The following is a 21946-nucleotide window of genomic DNA, read 5'->3' as shown; positions in this document are numbered from 1 at the left end:
TCAGCTGAAAAATCTTCAACTGTTTGATGCCATCATCCCAGTATGGACCAAAACCTGCGAGAAATCGTCCCGGCACGGATGAATGCCATTCTGAAGGTTAACGGGGGAAGCGCCTCTGTTTGGATGTACAACGCTCGCTTTGTAATTGTGTTCAGCAGGAGGATGTCTGGCTTTCTTTAATCTCTTCTGTCATCCTCACTTGGCAGCAGAGTCTTTGTCCTGTTTTGTTTTGCGCCACGTGTTCGAGCGGAGCAGCATTAATCCAATATGAAAGCCTTCCTGGCCTTTAACGACTGAAGTGTCGCTACATGTGAGGCCCTTTGTGTCCTTGTCTCGTTGCGCGGCAGGGAAGTGATTAGTGACTCGGCACCGTCGCACCGGCTGCCGCCTTAAGGTCGGCTCCTCAGCCGTCGGGGAGTCCTACTGCAAAGGACTCCCTGAAAAGTGTGTAAATGTCGGAAACATTGACTGTGTCAGGCTGCAGCCTCTACAGTTACCTGCGATGCCGTCTGCATATCAAAGATAATAACGTTAGGGGCGGGAACGAGGTGCATTTATCCTTCACATTTGATATGCTTAATGCATGCAGACCTCTTTCCGGCTGGGGAATACATTAGGAGGTTAAGTGGATATAGGAAGCCCTCATTAGGGGTTACCGTCATGATATTTATAGACCTGTCTTACGTTCTCCTGCGTTGTGGATCCAGACCGAGTCGGCAGCAAAACCCACTGGCTGAGTTAGCATGAGTTGTACCACTGTACAACCCCGGCTCTCTGGTTTTTGACGCCCGTCATCGGCGGCGTTTCTGCGCCTTTCTGCCGATTGCATAACGGATATTCTGGTGAATCTTGACAGACGCTGGCACGCTACCTTGTGAAACGCTCGTTTTCAAGGAGTCTTCGAATGCCAAGTCGCCATGGCAACTGCTGCAAACTTTCTCGTGACAGTAGTTTTCAGATGACGGCCTGAACTTGAGCTTGTTGACGCTGTTTAACCACACTAAAATGTAATGCATATTGGGAGACCGGGCCGTTTTTAAATCTACAGGAAAAATAAAGGCTGCTCTGAAAGCTCCCTTTTTTTTTTTTAATCAGTGGACGATTCGCAGTGCGGACAGATAGATGGAGAGTTTCCTGCGTCGCTTCCTGACTCTGTGGATGCAGCAACCGTCTCCCTGTTGCTGTTGTTGGCAACCGTCTCCAGGAAGTGTCTCCCCTCTGCTTGGCACTGCTCGATTTTTCTGCTGCGCGTAAACAGCCTCTTTTATTCATTGTCTGGGCCACGAGGGAGGAGGCGGAGGGCGGGAGCTGTGGGGATATGGAGAGAGGGAGAGAGAGGTGAAGTCAGTGTTCAGGAATGTGCCTGGGCAAGCCTCGGGTTGACACAGCCCAGATGACTGGGAGGGAATCCTTGGCAGAGGGAAGCCGGGGAACCCCATTCAACACCTCCAGCTCTTTCCCTCGATTTACCCCTCCCTCCCTCCCTCCCTCCCTTCGCTTGCCCACTTGTCCGTCTTGTCCTTTCAGTCAGTCCTTTCTTTGTCTCCAGCACTCCACTTGCAGCCAGCCTGTCTGCCATAAAAAACATTATACAACCAAGGGAGGCACAGTAATGGGGGAAACAGGGTTATGTCAGACTGGCGGAGCACGGAAAACAGCAGAACACACTTCTCCACATTTCTGCTGCTGCAGCTGGCAGAGTGCAGCCAGAAATACCACCCGCCGCTGCCGCCGCCACCCCCCGTGAGTTCAACCGTGTCCAACCTGGTCTGTTGAAAAGCCTCCAGACGGCAGGTTTAGAGAAGCTACTCACAATGACTCACCAGATATTATTACGCGGAGGCTGAGGAGGGTCTTTTGTGGCGCTGAGAGACGGCCTCCGCTAATTGGCCTGTTTTTCTAAATGGCCACGCAGACCTAATAATGCTCAGCAGATTGAGACTCGAGGCATCATCAAATAACAGAGCAGCTTTAATGTCGGTGTAAAAACGTCTTGCAGCTTCACCCGCTGAGACTTCACCGACCCAAACAAGGCCGTTTACACACGTTTCACTTAAACACAATTTTGGCATTTTCATGTCCAAAAATTCCCACATTTACACGGCAACATTTCATTTTAAAATGTCCATGTTTTTTGTAATGAAACCACACACATGCAAAGAGATAAATGTAACATCAACAATGGCGAGGGCGAGGACACTCATATGGTCAGACGGCGAAGTTGGATCGCTATTACGGGTGGTTGTAAACTATAAAAAGTCCCCCGAGAATCTGGACTGGGAGTCATGACACTCCATCATTGTTATTGTCCATCTACTAATGTGTGTTGTACAGAAAAACTATTTACTATGGCCGTGGTGCGCAGGAGCAAAGTTTACGCCCTCTACGCGGAGATGGAGCCTGAGCGTTTCCAGAAAGTTGCATTTTTCCCCCCGTTTACACGGAAGTCTGAGTCGAGTGTTTTTGAAAAGTTCCACCTTGGAACAGTTTTCAAAAAGTTAACCAATTCCGACAACCGACGTCCTTTAAATGAACACCTAAAAGGCTTTCACTTAATCATTGTTGTGTAAACGGAGCTGAAAAAAGACAAGTCACCTGAAGTGGTTCAGTTTTTTTGTTGCTTTTTTTCTCGCAAAGAATTTCCTCCTGGGATTAATAAAGTATTTTTACTTTTTTGTTAGCCATTTTCGTTTTTTTGTTTGTTTTGTTTTTTTTCCTTAATGACTTCAGGAGATGAAGTAGTTCCTCGGCCCGGCCGGCTGCACGTGAGCGGCCGTGGGCCTTTTGTTTTTGGAAGGAGCCTGTGGGCTCGCGTCATGGCCCTTCCGCTTTCCAGCTCGCTCCACTCAGGGTCACGTTTGATCCTCGTGTTGCACGGCGCGGTCAAAACATGCAGAGAAACACGAGGTTTCCACTGAGGGAGGAGAAGACTACTGTCATTTAGGGTTGCGGCCCACGGCCTTCTAACTATAGCTGCCCCCCCCCCCAATCATTCCGTAATGAGTGCTGGAATTGAAGCTTTTACTTCACTCTTTTATTGCCGTGAGGGTTGTTTTGCAGTGAGGATTAAGTAGTAGTAAGACGTTGTTGAGAACCTGCTTCTCATGATAAAGGATGAAACTTTAGAATCATGTGAGCAGCGTCCATCAGGTTCGTTCCTCTGGGTCTGTTCAGTGATAACTGAGCCTCGGCCTTGATGAGGACTTGACAAATGCTGTGACTCAGCTCGGCTGTGCCTTGTCTTGGCAACACCGACCAACAGTACTTTTCAGTCAATGTTTTTTATTTATTTTCTTTTTAAGCATGACTGATGTGTTTTAAACTTACACTAGTGACTCGTGTGTGGTGGGTGTTGTTCTGGTTATCAAATCAGAGTGGGTAAGATGCTCAGCTGGTCTTTTTAACAAAGCCCCCCCCCCCCAAAAAGACAACTTTTGTTTAAAACCGATGTGTGAATAATGACAGAATGATGGGAGAAAAAAAGAAATCGAGCCCACATGCTGCAAGGGAAAACTCTGGGTGTTAATGCCGTGGGCACAGACTGCTGAAACTCTGAAGTAAACTCCAGCAGTTTGGAGGCTGAAGCTGTAGCATGAATATCAATGACCCCAACACAACTCTGTGAAACGGAAAAACGGCCTGAATAACGAACAAAGGTTTCCCTGACCGATTGGTTTCAATATTAATAAAGAAAAAAAGTAATCAGTGCTTGGCCTCTTGGAACGAATCAACACATTTATGATGCACTGAAGCAAACAGAAGACCCTTTGACATTTTAACTAAGTCGCAGCATTTCCACCATGTCTGTGGAGAAGAAGCTCAAGAGTTCCCACCAAGTTGCATTTTCCAAAAGTTTACACAACAGAGTCGGTGCATTTTTGAAAAATTCCATGTTTGGAGCCGGTTTCAAAAAGTTTTCAATGTCTTCAAACACCATTTTCCTGTAAAGAAACGCCGAAAACATAATGAATGTTTTGTTTTCACTTAACTTTGTTGTTTAGGTACATACCTTGTATCCACCTTTATAATTGTAACTAATATGTCGGTATGCTCATATACAGGCTTGTGTGTAATATACTTATATATATATATATATATATATATAAGTATATGTCACATGTATGTTATTACTATTTACTAATTTATGATATACTTGAATTGTATAAGAGGACCCTGCTTGGGGGAGGGGGTGCTTATTTAAGTTCATGAACATGTTTGGAAATTATTAAAATAAAACATTTTTATTAAATCTTCAATGTAATTTGTGATAATCCCAGTTCAGTTGTTTGGATCAGTAATGTACTACATCTTATCCATCTCATTTATTATTCTAGCGGCCGCCTGTCTGCACTTTTCTAGTATATCTCTGCAGTCTTGTGTATCTCCGCTCTAGTGCTGTTCACCAATTTGAATTTCCATTTCCCCGCTGGACCACCAAGTTTTATTATGTGTCAACGTGAACTTATTTTTAGAAAAACCTTGGCTGCAAAGTAAATTCTCCCCAGTGGGATAATGAAGATAAACTTGAGACTATTTCAGCTGCACTTGTGGGTTTTTGTGTTTACCAAGACTCCAGAATACGAGTCAGTTTGTAAATGAGTGAGCAGCAACAAAATACTTGAAGATGATAAAGTTTAACCTTATTTTCAGCACTTCTTTCTTCTTTGACAGAAACCACTTCATCGTTCATCTGTCTCGTAATGTGAACTCGCAAATGTCTAAATGCTGCGAACTAGTAACCTCGAGTCTCATCATAAATCAAGTCAAGCTTTTTCAGCCTTTTCAACACCAATACAGCCAATAGTCTACAGCTCTTGAAAGCTTTTCAAAAGGAATACATTGAAGCTTGTGCAAAGTATCCACAATGTGTTTCAAAGGAAAGCAGAGCTGCTGCTCTTCTCGGGTTGTTGTGACCCTTTGGTCATTTCAATGATTCAGGCTCCAGCTCGTCAACATTGTGTTTTGCCCGCGCCGTGTTCACGCTCCCCAATTTGTTTGAACTGCACCAGAGTATGTCGGCCTGTGTGTTCGCTGTGGATTAAATCCAAGTGTCTGATGTGCGGTTAATTTATGTCGGCGTCGCTCGAAACGTCGACCTCCATCTGAGGCGCCGTTCTGCCTCCCACCCTTCAGCGCTTAATCATCTCGGCCAAGCACAACCAAGAACAATTTGCATGTTTCCTTGCATCTCAAAGTCGGGATGACTTAATGAAACGCACTAACAGATCGTTGTCTTTCTCTACTCCCTCCCCTCCCCTCCCCTCCCGCTCCGTCCCGTCCGATGTTGCCGACGTGATGCGACCTCCACAGAGCTCCCGGCTGAAGAAGGTAAATATTGATCTTTCTCATTAGCTATGTTCCTCCTTTCTTTACCGCTCGATTAGACGCCTTGTGCTTGGATCTTTTATTTTAAACTTTCTTTCTATGAGCCGAGTGGTACGCTGCCAATGTAAACAGCAGATATATAACCATGGTACACACACGCACACACACACACACACACACACACACACACACAAACACAACTTGGAGCTGCTTAACCGTGTCAGAAAGCTAATGTCAACACGCATGGCAGATCCTATCCACCCTTAAGCTTGAGATCTGGTCTGAAACCTTGAATATGGTGCAAAGTGTAACGGCGCGTCACGTGTGTTTGCACATTTCAGGAAAGTCCCTGTGGGAGCTGGTGGTGGAGCAGTTTGAAGACCTCCTGGTCCGGATCCTGCTGCTGGCTGCCTGCGTCTCCTTTGTACGTACAACCCTGCTAAATACAAATGCCAGTGGCTCCCAACACATTTGTTCGTCAACGCTGGGATGTGCCTCCGACGGGGTTTCAGACCCTGCTTGGACGGTCGCCAGGAAATTGCCACCTAATAGACTGCTCCGTTGGCCCGAGGTCGCTTTATTCCCGCGTCCGCACTCTTCTCGGGCCCTTCTCGTGTGGAAACCCGTGTTTTCCACTCGGTGTTGATATGGTTTCAGCGAGGGGATCAGAACACAGTACCTCTACTGTGCTGGAAACAAACCCATCAATCAAAAATACCTCAAACTGTGACCCCGGTCTCGGTCCGAGGGCGGGGAAGGCCCATGAGGGGGGGGGGTGGGGTCAGGGAATCCTGAGTGCAAAATAGTAAATTTTTCCGTTTATTACAGCACATCCCCGGTGTTTCTGGATGGAAGTGACTGTTGCTATTTTAGTCAAGTAGGAAAGTTGCTCTGAAAACATACATGACACACTGTATCTGGGAATTTGCAAAGAGTGAAGGCCGACTTCTCCTCCTTGCCGCAGAGGCCAGGTGGCCTGAAATGACTTTAAATCTTTAAAAAAAGGAGAAAAAAAAGTCACACCCCACGGCAGTTTGTCTTCATTTCAGAGCCTGCATGTTCATAAATAATAATGGCATTGTACTTTAATAGCACCTCTTGACTTCAGTTCAGTCACTCTTTTGAGTTTGCTCAGGGAGTGGCTGAAGCAGAGGGAAACCCCAGCCCTTGTTTGTATGCTGCTTTTACTATATTCAAACTCGGAATCTCTTCACATTGCCAACTATTGCACATACACATTGTATGTTTAAAGAAACGGTTGCGTTACGATGGTTTATGGGGAACGGAAAAAAAAAATTCTATAAGTGAATGGGTTTCAGAAATGATAGACACATGTACTATATACTGTATGTGTGTCTGAGGTATTTACAACAAATAATGGTCATTTGAAGCTTCAGAACTGTGTTGAAAAAGGGTTTTTATTTATTTTTTTATATTTATTCCTATTTGCATGTCGCTACAGGCTTAAAATCGCGTCGCCTCTCTGAAAGAGGTAGATTAAAACAGAAAGTCACAGCAGCCTTGTGCAATAGCCAGAGCTCTTCTTCCTGATCTCGGGAAGCTGATAGGGTTCCTTTTCACTGATGCATGCAGGGTGCGCCGAGTGCAGCGTTTCAAAATGTAAGGTCGGGATTTATTTTTGGGACAAATCTTTCATCTCCCACCCCGGTAGAAGGACAGAGTTTGATTGTTGTCTCGGGGAATCTCCCATCTTCCCTCATTAACTTGTCTACTTTTGCCCTTCTATTCAGCGGGTGAGGTATTCAGGCCATCCTCTGAATGCCGGGTTATTGTATGTTGGCGTCTTTTGAGTGGCCGGCCCATTGTTGCTGTGCAGTCTGGGCTCAGTCGGAAGGAAGATTTGCCATCATGAATGATGAGCTATCGACCGGGCCCAGGCGGCCGTGACGTTCATTCTGCTGCTCAATACTCTGCAGAGGATACGCTCCTCTATCATTTGATAAGCCGCATTAGATCATCAAAATGTGAGCCCACTTGATCCACCTCGCTGTCTGTGGTGCGGCTATTTTGGTTTTCCTACATCTGTCATTGATGAGAGTGATGGAAACGCGAGTGTGAAGAAAGTTCCATGTTCCAGCCGGCTTCTTGAGTCGTCCTGATCTTCTGAGGCTTTGTGGCTTTTTTTTCTTTTCAGTTTCTGGATCAAGTCATTAGTGTGTGTCGATCCATCCATCTTTTATTCTGCTTTATCCAACATTGATAACCGCAAAACATGAATACATGGCCAATAAAGTAGCTTTCGATTGTTTAACTTTGAGTGTATAATTTTTATTCAGTACATACAGTTTTGCAGTTGCTAGACTTTATAAAATAGTCGTTCAAGGCAACAACCTCCTCAATGACCTGTCGCATAGTTTGAGAGGTTCCCTTTCTGGCTTTGTCATCTGCTTTTAATCTGATTTCACTGCTCTCATTAGCATAATTTTCCATCCCGAGCAGGAGAATGTGGTAGGAGTTCCTTCAAATCAATACAAAGTTCTTAAAATCTGGAGCTCATCCAGAATTGAAGTGGATACAGCATGGACTATGGATTGTTGAATATAGCAATAATGACATGATTTACAATAAATACCAACACTTATGTAGGTAATATGGTTTTCTTTGATAATTTACAGTCATTCATTGCTCACTGAGTTCTTTAGACACACTTTGTGGCCACAGACATTCACATCCACCATGTGTCTGGACATTCAGAACAGTGGAGCTCCGTCTGATTGGCCAGATGTGTTCATAATCACAGCATCAATGCATGAAATCACAATTTACTAAAGATCAGTCAGTCTCTTGAACCATGCATATTGCACATGTTGACAAGAGAAATATGAATATATTATAGAGCCCCTAGCCTGTATTCTCAGTTAATAAGACATAGATAATTTAACATAACAATAAACTGCAGATCAAAGTGCTTCATTTTAGAAAGAAAACATTAAAAGTTGAGAAAATTAAAGATTGAACTTCTAGCCCAAGCATACAAAAAACTTGGATTGATAAAATTGATTAAAGAAAATAGAAACCGACAGACATTCTACAACTGAAGTAAAAGAAAAACCTGAAAGAAGTAAAATATTCTAAAAATGTTGATTAAAATGTGAGTGAATAAACACAGGTCAGTGAAAAAATTAAGAAATAAATACCCCCCCACAAAAAAAAAAAACTTAACGATGTCAAACATCAGGCAGGTGGAACAAACACAAGAGGCTCCAGTCTGGATAATCTAGTGTAGGAGATTGATGCTCATTTAATTTAAAGATAAACTTTCCATATTGTCAAATTATTCTACTTTTAATTCCAAAAAGTCAATAAAAAAATCCTTTGAAAACATTCAATAAAAAAGACGATTTAGTCTTTTCCTTGTTTATCAGCTGCTCCTTCATCATGCAAACTGCTGCAAGATCCTGTTGAAACCCAAGCACTCCATGTAAATGATGTTTTGTGTGTGATTTTCCTACCAGTCCTGATCTTTGCTGTACTCTGCCAAAACTTCACCCTGTGGTCACAGTTTGGTAAAAGTCCCTTTTGCCAGGTTAAATTGTTTTAAACACTCTTAGTTTGTTCATGTCATGCCGAACATTAGAATTTTGCTCATACATTGATACTTTTTGTGATTGCCTTTGCAAAATTGATCTAAAAATATCCAGAGTGTCTGAACCACATTCATCCGGATTCCCTGAAAAGTTTTCAAACTAAAGTTAAAGCAGACCGAGAAATGCAAATGAAACTAAATGAAACTTGGGGATTTAATTGCATTTGCTTTGAATCTCATACAAAAAACACCCATTCTTCCTGCTGGATATACAGAAACAAAATAGTTGTTTTTATTTTGTTCTAGTTTGCCCTCCAATACATTGCAGCCGTGTCCAATCTGAAGAGTTAGGAGTTTGTAATTATATTTACTCCAGAACAGACCTGGAGCCTCTGGCACATTTTAGTTTCTCAGTGTCGGAGACGGTGAGTCAGGCTGCGGAGGCCGACTGATCCACAACGGCACAGATGCTGTAGCTGTAACATAATTAGACAAAACTCACAGATTAAAACGAACACAGCAGAAGACTGTAGATCAGGAGCGTTGAACGTATAGGCCGCGGGCCAGAACCGACCAGTCGGATGAAATTTTCCAGCAAAGAGAAATTCTGAAATTGAACTGCAGTGTATTTAATTGACCACCAGGGACGCACAAGGGGTATTGCACATTTTCTATCCACTATAGTTTGTAGTAAGTGGTCGGTCAGTTCAGGTGATGAGGATTACTACACATATGTAGGATTTTATTGACAGACAAAAAATGAGAAGACAATATATAAGACAAAAAAAACATCTGATGATGTTTAGGTTATAATAGAAGATGAGGGGGGGAAAAGAGCTGAATAAGTGTTTAAAATATCCATTTGTTGCTTAAAATGATTGTTGGATAAACGGAGAAGAAGAGAAAATTTAATTTGTGGTGTCGGATCTTTTCAGAATTAAAACACACGGATGTTTTTCCAGTGCTTTTAAGCCGTTTTCCCTCATGAAATGAGTTTCCCTCTGCAGGGACGGTGGCTCAGAGGCCGTATAACATGTGGACTGAGGCTTTGTGTGCTGTTTGCTCCTCTAGGTGTTGGCTCTGTTTGAAGAAGGAGAGGAGACCACCACCGCTTTTGTGGAGCCCGTCGTTATTCTTCTTATCCTCATCGCCAATGCTGTTATTGGGGTCTGGCAGGTGAGATCTTCAAGCACGAGGCGGCTGAATTCAGTTGACGTTTACATGGTTACAAACGCCAACAATGAGTTTGAAAAAAACAAAACAAAAAAAAAACATACATAATCGGACTCGATCCCTGATCATTAGTGCTACGAAAGGCAGAATTGTTTTGGGACAACTTGGGTGAAATAAGAAGGAATTTTGATGCAGGTGTGTCACAAATAACTTTGCAGGAGCGAAATGCAGAGAACGCCATCGAGGCTCTGAAGGAGTACGAGCCGGAGATGGGGAAGGTGTATCGCATGAACCGCAAGGCCGTGCAGAGGATCAAAGCCAGAGACATCGTCCCGGGGGACATCGTGGAGGTGGCAGGTCAGCTGAAACCCTCGCCGTCGGTCACCGAGACTCCTTTACTCTACTTCATCCCCACTTTCACCAGGAACACATACACACACATACACACACACACACACACACAGCCTCTGCCACCCATTCATGAGTCTGGAAACACTGCTGGAATATGTGAGCGGATTACATAAGAGTCTTCCCTCTGAACGTGCAGGTGCCAGGGTTGCTCTGTGTGGCGAGTGTGTGTTTATGTGTGTGTGAGGATTTGTGCAAGTGGCTGTGGTCACTGCTTGCATTTAAGACCCAGTTTAATTTTCCACAGCTTTCCCAGCTCTCTTTGCTTTCCATGCTCTCAGTCTCGCCACCTGCACGCTGCTGGATGTTTGTCAGCCGCACGCACGCACACGCACGCGCGCACACACACACACACACACACACACACACACACACACCTCTAACTCTCTGATGTTACACGCACGATTCTCCTGCTGTAAAATCATCCATGTGTGGGCAGCCTCGGCTAAATATAGTCTTGTTGTCACTCTGGCTTCAGAACATCTGTGTATGCCAGAGTTTAATGTGCACGCACGCGTACACACACACACACACACACACACACATCTGCACGATGTGGCTCGTTCCACTATAAACATGGCTGGTTTTGAGAGTGTAATCCGTCAGCTTTATGCGGTAGTAGATGCGTCTGAGGTGGATCAGAGGGTCGTGTGTGTGTGTGTGTCTGTGTTTAAGTGTATCACAGCTCAGAGAAGCCCGCTGCTTGGAGGCCTGCGATTTTAGCACTAAAATAAATAGTATGTTCAAATAACAATCACTGAGGGACGTCTGATGAAGCCCCTTTGGCGAGGCAGATGTGAAAAGCACTTGGGTTCTCGCGGGGGGGGGGGGGTAAATTATCCGTCCACTCGCTGAGGGTTCAGTTTACATTAAATCAAACGCGCTCATTTAGTCTGCGGTTGAACTCCTCTGGAATTCGGGCTTGTCACGGCCAGCGTCTTCCCATCGCACATGCGCGTGTTCGCCGCCAGACGTGGACAAGCCCGCACAGGTAGCCGAATGACTCCCGGCCTCGGCCCCGCCCACCTGTCACCACCGCCGTCGTCGTCGTCGTCATCTCGCGCTGTCAACACCGGCGGCGTCGCCATGACAACAACTCCCCGCTCCGCCGGGCTCGCCTCGGTGGCGCTGGGGTTCACCAGGGGTTAAGATTGTGACGACAACGGTGATGACAGCGCGGCGCTGGGGACGGACGAGACTTCAAATGAGAGCCATGTGGTGTTTGAGTAAGAAGGCTTGATGTTTGGGGTCGACTGTCAGCAGCCGCCCGCTTGGATCCGTGACGGCTGACGGGGTAATTGGGAGACGTACAAGCCAAGTTTTTTATCCTAAATATTGCGGTGTGCAATTTTTACGAGTGGATGTAGCTTTCAACAACTGACGTAACTAATGATAACATTTTTTTACTGATCAGTAAAACGCGTATCGAAAAATCAAATGGTGAAAAGAGTTAAAATGACCATATTTGGTATCGTGCTCATTTCTTCCCGTTTCAAGTAATGTTACAGTAATGCAGCAAATCGGAGCTTTTACCCCTTAAAAATAAAAAGACTACTTGGAAAATTGTGACTCTACCTGATCATCAGCACTGTGCACATAAAACTGTTGATAGTTTGTAGGTTTTCAAACAGTGTCAACTGCATATTCGATTAAGTGTTATATTTTACAACTGGTTTATATTATCTTTTGCAGGAATTGAATAGAATGGCCACCCATGCAGAGCTTCTTTTAAACAACAGTGAAATGTATGTAATGTAAAAGATGTACTGGTTATAAATCTGTTTAGAAATGGTCTGCATATCCCTCCTGTTGCTTTATTATATTTAGCGAACGAAGATACTTCACTAGCAAACTGGACAAATTGGATCAGGTTATTGTTTTCATTTTAAATCCAAGTCGATTGTAAATTCTATTCATGATCAACATAATACCTCTGTAAATGGTGCACCATTATTTTTTGTGGTTTAATTTGTCAGCAAAATAATAAATCTAATTTCATACTGATATTACACGCCACTTCAGGAACAGCAAAGTCAGACCCACAGATCACATGATCTACTGAAGCAGCCAACTCATTATTAAAATAGACATGTTTACTTGATTTGTTTCCTTTAATCTGATCTCTCTGAACTCTAAAGTCAGTGATGGAAGCAGAAGGGAGGACGTTTCAAAGTTAAACTTTACAATATATAGATTTATTTAGTGTGTTACTGTAGTTAAAACAGCATGTTGAAAAATTATCTGATTATGTTCCTGCAGATTAATAGACTTTTTATTGCTTCTTTGAATAAACTGTGATCATAAAACAGACGGAGGTTGCACGAGGAGAATGTAACGCTGAGCGCTGGGCTCCGTCTGACATAACGTCGTTGCTAAGCACTTTGAAACAGAGGTAAACAGCTGAGGTAGGGACCGCACGGCACTCCCCTCGCTTCGAAAATATGTGTGTCAGGGATCTCCGAGCACACCCCTCCGACCTGGATCATGTAGGCTCTCGGTGACAAAGCAAACAAGTTGGTTATTTAACTTTTCCCTTTGCTGATTTCCCAGACCTTTTCTAAGCTGCTGCTTGTTCCACGGGATGTTGTGGTGCGGGTGGGGGTGCGGGTGGGGGTGGAAAAGGACACTGATGACCGCAAGTGCCTTGAAGGAGAGAAAAATCCATAAATATACTTACTCGAGTTTCCACTTCTGCCGCCGTGCCATGCTTTTCTCCGTGCAACTGCTGGCGATGGCGTCCAAGGTTACGACACCGTTGTGATGTACCTCTCCGCTGGAAATTTCCCCGGCGTTTTGTTTTTAAATGTTTGGTTTTTTTTAAAGAGTGCTGCGGTCAGGTTGTTGGGAGTGCTGTGAGGGTTCACTCGGGACCGGAGGAGAGGGGGAAACCTGCAGCGAGCCAGAAACGGGTCACGGTTATCCTGCACGTTAAGGAACATCCTTTCTCCCCGTATGTTACGCAAGATTTTCGCAGCTTGTTTTGGCGTCCAGTTTTACCGAGTGGAAGGAGCAATTGGCCCGCTCGAGCAGGCTGACTTCACCCGGTGTTACGGTCCAATTTGTTAGTGATCATTGAGAGACAAAAGGTGACGGTTCAAAATATTTTGATACTAAAGCCAGGCAAGTTTTTTTGTTTTTTTTAATCTTTATAATATGTAAAACTATCTGAACTCGGTGTGTCTGTGGGAGCAGCAGTCTGTTGGTAGGCGTTTTTAAAATGTCTCATCTGCTCTCGGCCTGTCCTGCTACAGTGAACTTGTATCCCCCAGCCATCTCCCACACACACACACACACACACACACACACCCTTCCCACACTCTCCTCTGGGAATGGCACCAAAGGCTTTTAAGCTGCACAGATTTTGCTTTTCTGCCTCCAAGTGCCTGTTCTGTCCCGTCAGAGAACAAAAAAAAACATCCCGAAACCCCCCCCCCCCTCCCCACCCCTTCAGGTCTGCGAGCGAATGTCAAGAGAGGTGCAGAAAACTCAAGACATGAACATTCACAGTGAACGCTGGAAAGCGCTGACGGCTCAGGACTCTGGGACACTTATTGCACAAAGTAATGAGCAAGACTTTCTGTGGGGAGAAACGGTTGAACCATCACCGTTCTGCAGGCCTGCCCAGAATGGCTATTAGCGAGAGACGGGACCTTTACAATGTCTAAATATGCAGGTTCATTAGCTACATTTCATTTTCTGCATTGCTTGTGTATACGCAAGGTATCTGTAGTTTATGGCTGCGAGTAACCGAGTTGCAGAGTGTGAAGAGGGAACAAAGCGGGAGGGGAAATAATCGATCGCCTTAAAACTGCAACGTGACTCCATCAAGGTTGTATCGAGCTGTTGTTTACCTGCGGCTGCAGCTGGAGCCCGAACTCGGCCCGCCTGTGCTTCTTTGCTCAAGGATTTCTTGTTTGAACACGGACCTTGAATAAGGTGGGAGTGAATGCTCGCCTGCAGCTACGCTCGCAGCGACAAGTGGACTTTCCTCAAGAAGGCAGCGGTACTGGAAACGCACACTGTTCCTTCATTGTCTGTGTCTGTAAGTTTGGGTTGGAGGAGAATGTAATTGGGGGGGGGGGGGGGGGAATTAAGCTAGATTTATGGAGTTTAAGTCTTCCACTGATCTTTTTTGTAAAATTTTAAAATGGTATCAATTCACTGTCCATAGAAGCAAAGTATAATAATTTATAAGTTTATGATATTTAAAAAAAACACCTAAAATGTGTTGAATCACTATGAAAACTCCCCTCTTGGAATACTTGATAGTTTTCTGCTGATCTAAAAAGTTTAAAGCACAAAGTTCAGCCCTTTAATCAAATGCCTTATAAAGACATTCCTGTAGGCAAAACATTACTACTCATTTACCTTTTTTGCTTTTGTAAGTGCACTTTAATAAAAGGTACTTGACGAGCAATCAAAAAAAAGATCAACTGGTCAATGTGCAGTGACCAGAATATAAACTGGTTAAAACGGATTAATCCACAGATGCATTAGTCACCTTGTCTCGAATATTCAGGAGGAAGGTGCTGCTGCAGAAAACCACAAACCCTTCCTCTGTCCTCCATAATCTCAAATAATCCACTTTATCATTCCGCCTATTAATCTGTGAAAGGTGGAATACCCTGGAGAGCATCAGGATTTATCTGGATTTCTATATTGAATGCAGTGAGTTCTCACCTTCTAATAAAGTGTGGTTGTCATTTACTCATTGAAAAAAAAAATCATGTTTGTATAATTTGCTAAACATCTCACTCTTTGCTTGGTTCATCAATCATCTAATGAGAAAGATCTAAGTCAGGCGTGGGAATCATAATATAACATAGAACCGGCCCACAAGTAGCAGAATGTTTTCGATGGTTATTGTTTTGGTTTTGGGGAAAATATTGACGGGTATAATCTGCACCACAGCACAACAAAAACTTTAATTTAAAAGTTATTATAGCACTATTTTACCGGGGATGACACTAGAGATTAGTTTAGGTGTAAATGTGGCCTCTGAACTAAAATGTGTTTAACAAGCCTGTCCTAATTGAATATTTAAACATTTATTTGACAGACTTCTACTAATATTACACAGCTAACATGTAATCTCAGAAAACTAGTTTTACTAAGGTAACTGAGCTGTAACTCGTGACTCGCGGCTGCATATCCTGATTTTGTTTGGATGTATGAACACATTAACTTTGCAACTGATGAGAGCAGGAAGGTCATTGTGAACCAGATATCAATTGTAATTTCTCCGACTGAAACATTTTTAAGAGGTCTTATAAAATGCATCCAGTGTAAATGATCCAACTGGATTTAAACCAGCCGCCATAATTCAACCACAGTTCAGTCACATAGACGCCCTGAAGCGATGCCGTCCGACTCTCAATAAACTGTCCTGCTTCGGTTTTCATTGTTAATACTCCTACGCTGTCTTTTTTTTTTTTTTCTTTTTCATTCTCCTCCTCCAGTTGGTGACAAGGTGCCTGCTGACATCCGAGTGACCTCAATAAAGTCCACCACCCTGCGGGTAGACCAGTCCATCCTCACAGGTAGTTCACCCGACACTCCCGTTCTCCAGGCTTTCTCATAATTGCGTGGCGCGGTGTGTTCCCTCGCAGCTTTATTGTCTGATCCTGGAGGACCTAATGTTATCAGCACTCTGCAACGGTGCGTTTGTGATATTGGATATGACATTGTGTTCTCTCTCCGGCAGCGGCGGTAACTTTGTTTGGCTCTGTTACTGTTGAAACATGGTGTAATAATGCACGGCTAATCCTCCACTATAGTCTTGATTTAGTTTTTTTTTAATCCCCCCCCCCCCTGTCTTCCTCCCTTCCTTTAGGGGAGTCCGTCTCCATCATCAAACACACTGACCCCGTTCCCGACCCCAGAGCCGTAAACCAGGACAAAAAGAACATGTTGTTTTCTGTAAGCTACTGACTCTTTACTTTGTTCATTTAATGACCTGATGTCTCCGTAAGCAAAGCTGTACCTCTGAAGATTAAGGCTCTACATTATGTCACACGTTAATTGTTGCTCGATTTAAAATGCTGCATTTTTATATCCAAGACAGAAAAGTGCGACTTATTGAAATTACCTCTTTAAAAATGTAATTAGCTAGCAGCAAGAGCACTGTTTCTTGGAAGAAGAAAATTCAAAGAGCTTTAATTTAACATCATTAACTTAAGTCTATGTATTTATCCTAAATCATATTGTCGAAGCCTTAATTTTTGTTTATTTAGATATTTTTTGGTTGTATTATATGGACACTTGGTGGTAATTAGACACGGGTCAGATATGTAGAGGGCAGGTTGGCGGAGGGCACACAGTTCTCATTAGACCAGATAACTAGTACAAATATATACAACTTGCTATAGGTCTGTAGGTTCATTGTTTTTGCTTAAAATAAACAATCAACGGAAGTGCAACTTGACATCATTGTCTGCATTGGTTCACTCCAGCTCCACTTGTGCAGGATAATGTGATATTGAGAAATTATCATTACACATACTGTTATTTCAAAACTGTACAACATTATTGCATATTTCAGGAAATTATCTGAGAAAAGTACATGAGTTATGTAAAGATCTAAAAAAAAAAAAAAAAAATGGCTCCCTGCACGAGGTCATCTTCAGGGGACACTGGAGAACTTTGGAAAATTAGATCTGCATTAAAAAAAGAGAATAGGGTCGATGTATTCATTAGTGAAAAGTGGATTTCTGTTGTTTTTCCATCCTTCAAACCTTCCAGTTTAAAATTGTGCAAAAACCAAAAAAAGAAAAGCGATCCAGTGCTCCATTTGATCTAATGTGACGTCTTAAGAGTCGACGTTTTGGTCAGAGACCATAGATTTAGTCATCTGGAGGATTTATTTGTGGTTTTTAATTTTAAAGGAATTCTTCTACTTTCATCCTTTTCCTGCATTCTTCTCTCAGGGCACCAACATCGCCGCAGGCCGCGCCATCGGCATCGTGGTCGCCACGGGCGTTTCCACGGAGATCGGCAAGATCCGCAACCAGATGGCGTCCACGGAGCAGGAGAAGACGCCGCTGCAGCAGAAGCTGGACGAGTTCGGCCAGCAGCTCTCCAAGGTCATCTCGCTGGTCTGCGTGGCCGTGTGGGTCATCAACATCGGCCACTTCGGAGACCCGGTCCACGGCGGCTCCTGGATGCGGGGCGCCATCTATTACTTCAAGATCGCCGTGGCCCTGGCCGTGGCCGCCATCCCCGAGGGCCTGCCCGCCGTCATCACCACCTGCCTGGCCCTGGGCACGCGCCGCATGGCCAAGAAGAACGCCATCGTCCGCAGCCTGCCTTCCGTGGAGACGCTGGGCTGTACGTCCGTGATCTGCTCCGACAAGACGGGGACGCTCACCACCAACCAGATGTCCGTCTGCAGAGTGAGTCGCCATCTCCAACTTCAGTTTGATGTTTTAGAAAAGGAAAAATGCGTCGTCTGCCCATACGAACGTCCCTGTACTCGCCATTGTTCTTGTTTATTATATTTTAAGAACAGCACCCACTGGTGGCTCTGCAGGAAAACAACGTTGTTTTCAGCATTTTCGGTAACGTTGCCATGTATGCGCAAAACTTTTCTGAAATGAAAACCCAAACCGTACATTTCCGCCTGAATGTCAGTGAGGTCGTTTAGCTTAGCGACATGTGTCACAGTACACTTTCTTTTCTCCGTCATATGATTAATACTTTCTTAAAAACTTGTGGAAATTCCCTGTGAGAGTGTGTTGTGGAGGTGAACTCAGAGTTGGCGGTTAATTATTAATGCCAGCAATTCATCCATCTTTGAGTTTTTTTTCTTTGTTCTTTCCAATATGTTTTTTTTTTTCTCTCTTTTTTTTTTTACGCAAGCAGGGGATTTAAGCAAGGCTGGAAAATCCTTGTGATGTTGTAATGTTTACCTTCACTGGAGCCGGTCTGGGTCGGCTGCAGTTGGGAGTATTACAGGCTGGCATAAGCCAGCAGCACCCAGAGTGCCGACGTTTATCAGCTGGCACATGCAGGGCCAGGGTTTCCAAAATGTCACACTGGCGGTAAAAGCTAAACACAATGCAGAGCCTTGCATCGCCAACATTTGTGCAGGTTATAGTGTATGAATAGCTTTGTGTATATGTATATAATTGCATCAGTTTAAACCAACAGTGAAAGATCTTATCCACTGTTATTCACAAGAAGCACCGGGCCTCACCCTGTCCTTTGTTAGTGCGTGTGCGTGCGCGTGCGCGTGCGTGCGTGCGTGCGTGCGCGTGCGTGCGTGCGTGCGTGCGTGCGTGCGTGCGTGTGTGCGTGTGTGTGTGTGTGTGTGTGTGTGTGTGTGTGTGTGTGTGTGTGTGTGTGTGTGTGTGTGTGTGTGTGTGTGTGTGTGTGTGTGTGTGTGTGTGTGTGTGTGCGTGCGTGCGTGCGCGTGTGCGTGTGTGTGCTGCTTGCTAATTGACTTTACTCTAAGCATAGTGTAAATGCCAGCACTGCTGTTTGTCTTGGCTTCTGTTGAGTTGTGTACGTACACACACACACACACACGCACACGCACACACAGAGCTAATCTCTGTTGCCTCCTCACGTCCGCCGTCTCACCTCTCACCCTAAATAATGACCCCGGACTCCATCTAAACCTGGTGATCACATGTGAATTGGTTCATGAGGACAGATTGAAGTTCGTCTCCCAATGACTTCCCACATGAATCTCAAGTGATCACATGCAGCTAGGTTGCATGTAAACGGCTGAGCCTCAGCAAGTTAAAGCAACTTGAGGATGTTAAGAATATTGCAAATTCTGCTTTTAGCAGCAGGTAACAGCTGGCTCAGGTGGTGCAGTCAGGTTTGAGTCCAAGTAAATCTACAGACTTTTCAGGAAGTGAGTTTACCAAGTCACATTCTTAAACGGGGTTGAAAAATCGTGGTATTTCATCCCTCATAGTTAAAACGGATTCATTCATCTGTCGTCTATGCCACCAATCCACAACAGGAGTGTAGGAACTGGTGATGCAGTAATGGCGAATAAACAATTGTTTTGTTACTTTGACTGTGTATATTTGAACCTGATTCTTGACCTAAGCATAGGTCAAGAGTCACATTTTGTAAATGATTTCAATAATGCAGATTAAAATGTTTCTACAGGTGCTTTATTTCAATTAGTCAAAGAGATAATGTTTCGGTCTAAATTCACCTGCAAATGTTTAACCAGTAATGTAATGCCTGCTAATAATATAAATTTGTATCTATTTCAGTGTATTAAAGCCCATAATTTGCCAATAGATATTTGAGCCATTATCTTCAATAATATAATGACTTATTACATGATTAAAGTAGCATTTAAAAAATGGAAGAACTGCTGCCAATAATGGAAGAACCCATTAATACATGTATTTATTGCATGTAAAAATCTTGTTTTGTGCAGTTTTCTTATCAGAAATATGTATCATAGGTCACAACGCTGAGTTAAATGAAGCAGTGGAGATAAATGGATGCAGGAGAGTCACCGTGTTTAAAGTTCTTTCCCTAGAGTCCCTTCTGGTTACTTTCCCCCACGATGTTATCAGTGAGCGGTTTGTCAAATTGTTGGATTTTCTCGATGGAAATGTGAATACGAAACACCAGGACATGCGTCTGAAAGTCAAGTGAACAATTTCAAATAGAAAGTTGTTCAGCCGGAGTCATTACCCAACGGAGTACATAGTTTACCGAAGTAAAAGCTCTCCATTTGAAAGGGAATTGCCTTTTTTTTTTTGGACATTTAGTGAAACACAAGCTTTGCTGAATCATTTTAGTGGCTCAGAAGCTGAATGCCTTTCAGTCTCAATGTGTTGGTTTGGTTGCAGGAGCTCATTTGATTTTGATTCTGTTTATTTAGAAATTTTGAACAGGGGAACGATTAAAATTAGAACATTGCTTACAATTGCCTGCTAAAATGGGAAAAATAACATTGTTTTTAAGCTCCTCCTCACTGGGAGTTCCTGTCCGTTTCAAAATGGAGTTTGGTGTCAGAGGACTGCGTTTCCTGCATGACGGGCTGTGTGCTGTTTCTCCTCCTCCTCCTCCTCCCCCTCCTCCTCCTCCTCCCCCACTGCCCCCCCGCCTCGGATGACGTGGAGCGTCTGTGTGATTAATGCGTAGCTGCAGGGAGTTCCCTCCAGCAGGAGGTTGGCAGAGCGGCGATCTTTGCTCAGCCCTTTAAAACCCTCACGGACAGAAAAAGCACGCGGCAGACCGGCTGGCAAATATTGACCTTCTGCTTTCCACCTAAACTCTCTCCGATACCAGATGTGACATGTTTACGGTCTCGCAGATGAATCACACTTCTGCTTTTCTTTTAGAAAAAAATTGTATTTATTTTCTAATAATCACACTGAGTCCTGGAGATGGGCCGTTTATTTAATTGTCTTGTTTAATTGTGTGTGTTTGTCGTGTGTTTTGGATTTCAGAGTCAGTCCTGTTTAGTGTGTCGAGGTTTAAGTGCTCACATGTTTGCAGTGGCTTATCCATCTGTGCTTTAGTCCTGCCCTGGGCTCCTGCCAGTGACCCTGATCGTTGCGTGCGTCTCCCAGCCCCCCCCCCCCCCCCCCCCCCCCCATCGGCAGGATTTCCAGGGATTCCCTTCTGTTTTCTGACACTGCACTTCCTGTTTGCCTTCCTCTTCTCCTCTCATGCACGCATAAAACGGGGGTTACTCACCATTCATCCCCACAGCGGCTCAGAGGAAGCGAGTAGAAAATAACTACCCGAGTCACATGGGTCACACGGTGCCTCCTTTCCTTGGAGCCCGATCGCATCGTGAGAGGAAAACTGACTGAAGCACAGCCGGGCCTCACTGCTGGATCTGCCTTTGCAGGAGTTTATTGGGCCGTTGTTGATTCGGGGCAGAATAGTGGAACGGAGATCCACAGAGGCTCGGTGACCTTTGGTGGAAAGAAGAACTGAAGATAATTGTAGCAGTTTGAAGGGCAGGGGCATCCTGAAACGAAACCATATAATGCGACAGAGATTTAAGCGGTCAAGACGTTTTAAATGTCCGGGCTGTTGAATTTAACTCTGAGAGGGTGAAGAGCATTTAAATGCCATTTTGAAACTTTAGTGTTCGTTGGCTTTGCCTCGTACTTGTTTTCTTGTGCTGCAGTACTTTGATAGTGGAGCTCCAACAGATCTATTGGCTGCAAATGACTGTTTGTAATATCCTAAGGGTCTGCGGTACAAAAGTAATGCTTCAACCACATCCACTTCCTGTGAAGTTGTTTTCTCCCAATTGCTATAGATAGTGCCACAAACACTGTGTTGTATGTGTATATAACACATTACACCAAATAATTACATGTTTATCAAGGACAAAATGTTTAAAAGCCCCTTTAAAGGGGTACCTCATCGTACAGCATTACTAGGAGCAAAGTGTCCGACACATAAAAGCTGGTCGATATTATGATCGCCCAGACCTGCATCACTTGCAGGGAAAATGTGCTTCAGAGCAAGATGATTGACATTTCAGCCAAAATACAT

The 21946-nt window shown here is 44.1% G+C and overlaps 1 protein-coding gene across 1 annotated transcript in view; it reads left to right on the top strand.

Moving 5' to 3' along the window:
• atp2a3 (ATPase sarcoplasmic/endoplasmic reticulum Ca2+ transporting 3) overlaps window positions 1-21946 on the top strand; it is a 49981-nt gene that overhangs the window by 7697 nt on the left and 20338 nt on the right. Inside the window, exons 2-8 of the mRNA XM_080508792.1 lie at window positions 5311-5328; window positions 5667-5749; window positions 9944-10048; window positions 10264-10402; window positions 15913-15993; window positions 16287-16372; window positions 17380-17844. Coding sequence (XP_080364918.1) covers window positions 5311-5328; window positions 5667-5749; window positions 9944-10048; window positions 10264-10402; window positions 15913-15993; window positions 16287-16372; window positions 17380-17844 — 977 coding nt within the window. The remainder of the gene's footprint in view (window positions 1-5310; window positions 5329-5666; window positions 5750-9943; window positions 10049-10263; window positions 10403-15912; window positions 15994-16286; window positions 16373-17379; window positions 17845-21946) is intronic.

Source organism: Blennius ocellaris (genome assembly GCF_963422515.1).
Source record: "Blennius ocellaris genome assembly, chromosome: 14".
Lineage (NCBI taxonomy): Eukaryota > Metazoa > Chordata > Actinopteri > Blenniiformes > Blenniidae > Blennius > Blennius ocellaris.
This window is presented reverse-complemented; position numbering and strand designations above follow the sequence as displayed.